Source organism: Calidris pugnax, unplaced genomic scaffold (genome assembly GCF_001431845.1).
Source record: "Calidris pugnax isolate Ruff unplaced genomic scaffold, ASM143184v1 scaffold17, whole genome shotgun sequence".
NCBI lineage: Eukaryota > Metazoa > Chordata > Aves > Charadriiformes > Scolopacidae > Calidris > Calidris pugnax.
The window spans coordinates 3,336,163-3,339,991 of record NW_015090794.1 but is presented as its reverse complement, the minus strand read 5'-3'; the positions used below and the strand labels follow the sequence as shown (position 1 = coordinate 3,339,991).

The 3,829-nt window shown below is 69.3% G+C and overlaps 1 protein-coding gene across 1 annotated transcript in view; it reads left to right on the top strand.

Annotated features, from left to right (window-relative positions):
• Window positions 1-3,829, top strand: part of CASKIN1 (CASK interacting protein 1) — a 57,406-nt gene that overhangs the window by 45,119 nt on the left and 8,458 nt on the right. Inside the window, exon 19 of the mRNA XM_014936178.1 lies at window positions 1,844-3,552. Within this exon, the coding sequence (XP_014791664.1) occupies window positions 1,844-3,552 (1,709 nt within the window). The remainder of the gene's footprint in view (window positions 1-1,843; window positions 3,553-3,829) is intronic.

Sequence of the window (3,829 nt, the reverse complement as noted above, 5' to 3'; positions counted from 1 at the left end):
GGAGCCATGTGTGCTGTGGCACAGGGGGCTGGGTGCAGCTGCCCTCACCAGGATTTGGTGATAGGGCCTTGCCCATCCCAGGGGACCAGACCCCACATCCAGGGCACCCTGGGGTGCTCCAGGCTGCTGTGCTGGGGCGGGTGTCACTCGCCCATGCTTGCCCTGTCTCTGCCAATGTGGGGGCTTTGGCTGTGCCACCCCACCCGGGACAGGGGCTCAGCTCCCCATCTTGCTTGGCCAGAGCCTGGGGGTCTGTGGCCCTGGCCCCACTGACTGCTGCTTCTCCGGCAGGTTCATCACGGTCGCAGAGCGTGGCCAGTTCCCCATATGCCCCCCAGCCCCCGGCTGAGCCCCAGCTGAAGAAGATGGAGCCTCCATCGGAGGGGAAGGTGAGTGGAGAGTTCTGGGGTGATGTGGGGACCCCCACAGTGGAGCATGGTGTCGGGGAGGGAGAGGGGAAGGAACACAGGCACAGCCATGTGGTTGTGGCCACCCCAGTGCACCCATAGCTGCAGATGCCTTGGCAGCCCTGTGAGGTGACCACCAAGGTTGGCCTGGCTCTAGGTGCTGGCCGTGATGTCGGTGCCCGTGGGCTGCTGTGCCATACCATGAGCCAGTGGCATGAGTCATCCCTGCGGCTGCTGGCCCCCTTAGCTCCACAGCACCAGCCTACCCGCACCCCCCCGGGGACAGACATGTGCCTGGGGTACCCTAAGCCACGGGGCCACGCAGCCCCTCTGTGGTGCCGGCTCCCAGCCCTGCCAGCATGTGGATGGGTGTGGGGCCAGCCCTGGGGGACACGGGCAGGGGTGGTGGGTCCCCATCTCCCTCTGCGGTCCCTCTCCCCAGAGCTCAGAGGCTGTGTACCAGTGGCTCTGCAAGTTCCAGCTGCAGCTCTATGCGCCCAACTTCATCAACGCCGGCTACGACATCACCACCATTAGCCGGATGACGCCAGAGGTGAGGCTGTGGGAACACCAGGGCTGGCTGGTGGTGGGGGGTAGGGGACACGGCTGGCGTGGGGTGATGCTGACCCCTCTCTCTACCCCAGGACCTCACAGCCATCGGTGTCACCAAGCCAGGGCACAGGAAGAAGATCGCCTCCGAGATCAACAACCTCAATATCCCTGAATGGCTGCCGGAGTACAAGCCGGTAAGGGCTGTGTGGGGCTGGGGATGATGAAGTCACATCCACAGTGACAACCAGTCCCCTCTGCCCTGTCCCCTCCAGGGAAGGGGTGGCACAGGGGGACAAGGGTGGGGGCTGGCTCACTGCTCCCAGACAATGCCCATGTCCTGCGGCCCCGGAGCTGCACACATCCCCTCCCAACACCCTGGAGACTGTCAGGCTGGTACCAGCCATCACCCCATGGATATGACACCACATGTCCCCTCCCAACACCTCTTCTTGACCCATCAACTGGGCACAACAAGGGGCGTCCCATGGGAACAGGGCTGGGCATGGCCCTGGGTGCTTGTGGAGCACAGGGACAGCATGGGGATGGGGAAGTCCCCTGGGGCCATCCCCCAGCGGGATGGGATGCCCCATGGGTGCTGCAGTGCCGGGAGGTGCTGGGGCCAGACTCCGCTGCCAGCCAGTGCTTAGCCGTGCCCTGCACCCCAGGCCAACCTGGCGCTGTGGCTCTCCATGATCGGCCTGTCCCAGTACTACAAGGTGCTGGTGGAGAACGGCTATGAGAACATCGACTTCATCACCGACATCACCTGGGAGGACCTGCAGGAGATTGGCATCACCAAGCTGGGTAAGGTCCCGTGCTGCAGCACTGGCTGGGGGGGGGTCCCAGCTCCTGGCAGTGGCTCTGATGCCCCATGGTGTCCCCAGGCCACCAGAAGAAGCTGATGCTGGCAGTGAAGAAGCTGGCGGAGCTGCAGCGTGCCGAGCTGGGCAAGTACGAGCCAGGCACGTTGAAGAGGAAGGCAGCAGCGGGGACGGGCCCAGAGGTGCTGGCCATCGAGTCACCCCCACCAGAGCCGCCCGAGTGCCAGTCGCCCAAGATGACCACCTTCCAGGACAGCGAGCTCAGCAGCGAGCTGCAGGTGGCCATGACAGGAGAAGCTCCTGAGGAGCCCCCCGAGAAGGCAGTGAACCCTGCGGCCCCTGGCTACCACTCTCCCCCAGGGCTTGGTGGCCGTGCCAGGCTGATGAGCAGCTCGCAGGAGCTGCTGGGGGACGGCCCACGGGCCCCGCCTGCCTCTGCCATCTCCAAGAGCCAGGAGTACCTGGCAGAGGGGGCTGGCGAGGGCCCCCCTGCGCCACCCAAAGAGGCGCGCCAGCCCCGGCATGGCCACCCTGTCAAGCGCGCCAGCGTGCCACCCGTGCCTGGCAAACCCCGGCAGCCCTTCCCACCCTCCGCCGGGCACCTGACGCCGCCACAGACCCCTGGCAAGCCACGGCCCCCCTCCCCGCAGGGCCCGACAGCATCCCACGCCACCGCCAAGGTGAAGCCCACCCCGCAGCTGCTGCCACCGGGCGAGCGCCCTGCGTCGCCCCGCTCCCTGCCCCAGTCACCCACCCACCGCGGCTTCGCCTACGTCCTGCCGCAGCCCGCCGAGGGCGAGGGGGGACCCCCGGGGGTGCCCGTCCTGCCCGTCTCGGTGCCGGTGCTGTGCCTGCCACCGGCAGGCGAGGGCGAGGAGGAGCCGGGGCGGCCGAAGAAGCGGGCGCACAGCCTGAACCGCTACGCCGCCTCCGACAGCGAGCAGGAGCGGGACGAGCTGCTGGTGCCGGACGCGGGGCCCTACGCCACCGTCCAGCGGCGTGTGGGGCGCAGCCACTCGGTGCGGGCACCCGCCGGCGGCGACAAGAACGTCAACCGCAGCCAGTCCTTTGCCGTCCGCCCCAAGAAGAAGGGGCCCCCGCCGCCCCCACCCAAGCGCTCCAGCTCCGCCATCTCTAGCGCCGGCATGGCCGAGGACTTCCCCAAGGAGGGGGAGGGTGAAGTGGCCACCGGGCCCACCGCTGCCGAGGGGGACAGCCGCAGGGAACAGCGGCGGGCCAGCGACCTGGGCGGCAGCGTGGACACGGGCAGTGCCGGCAGCGTGCGCAGCATCGCGGCCATGCTGGAGATGTCCTCCATCGGTGGCGGGGCCCGGGCGCTGGCGCTGCAGAAGCCACATGGGGCCAGCGGGCCAGGGCCGGCCAAGGCGCCTGAGGGCTACTACCTGCAGCCGGGAGCTCCCCCAGGCAGCCCTGAGCGTGCCCGCGTGGCCACTGTCCTGGCCACCGTCAAGCACAAGGAGGCCATCGGGCTGGACGGGGAGGTGGTGAACCGGCGCCGGACCATCAGCGGACCCGTCACCGGGCTGGTGGCAGCCGCCCGCCGCGAGCGCGCTGACAGCGTGCGGTCAGAGGCGGGTGCCGACGGCCCCGGCGAGCGGCTGCGGGTCGAGCGTGGCGGCTCCCCGGACGGCATCCCCTTTGCCGAGGAGGGCAACCTCACCATCAAGCAGCGGCCACGGCCCTTGGGTCCAGCCCGGGGGGAGGCGGGCGAGGGGCTGTCCCCGGCCCACCGCCACGGGGATCTGGCCAAGGTGGAGGCCAGCGCCACGCTCAAGCGGCGGATCCGGGCCAGGCAGAGCCAGCAGGATGGCGTCCGCTTTGTCCTCACCGAGTCCGACACCGTCAAGCGCCGGCCCAAAGCCAAGGAGAAGGAGCCCACGCTGGAGCCAGCCCCGCTCGCCGTCTACCAGAACGGCACCGGCACCGTCAAGCGGCGGCCGGCCTCCGAGCTGAGCGGGGCTGAGCCGCCCCCCACCCCGCCGCCTGTCGCCCGCCCCGATGGCCCCGACTCTGTCCCACCGCCGCCCT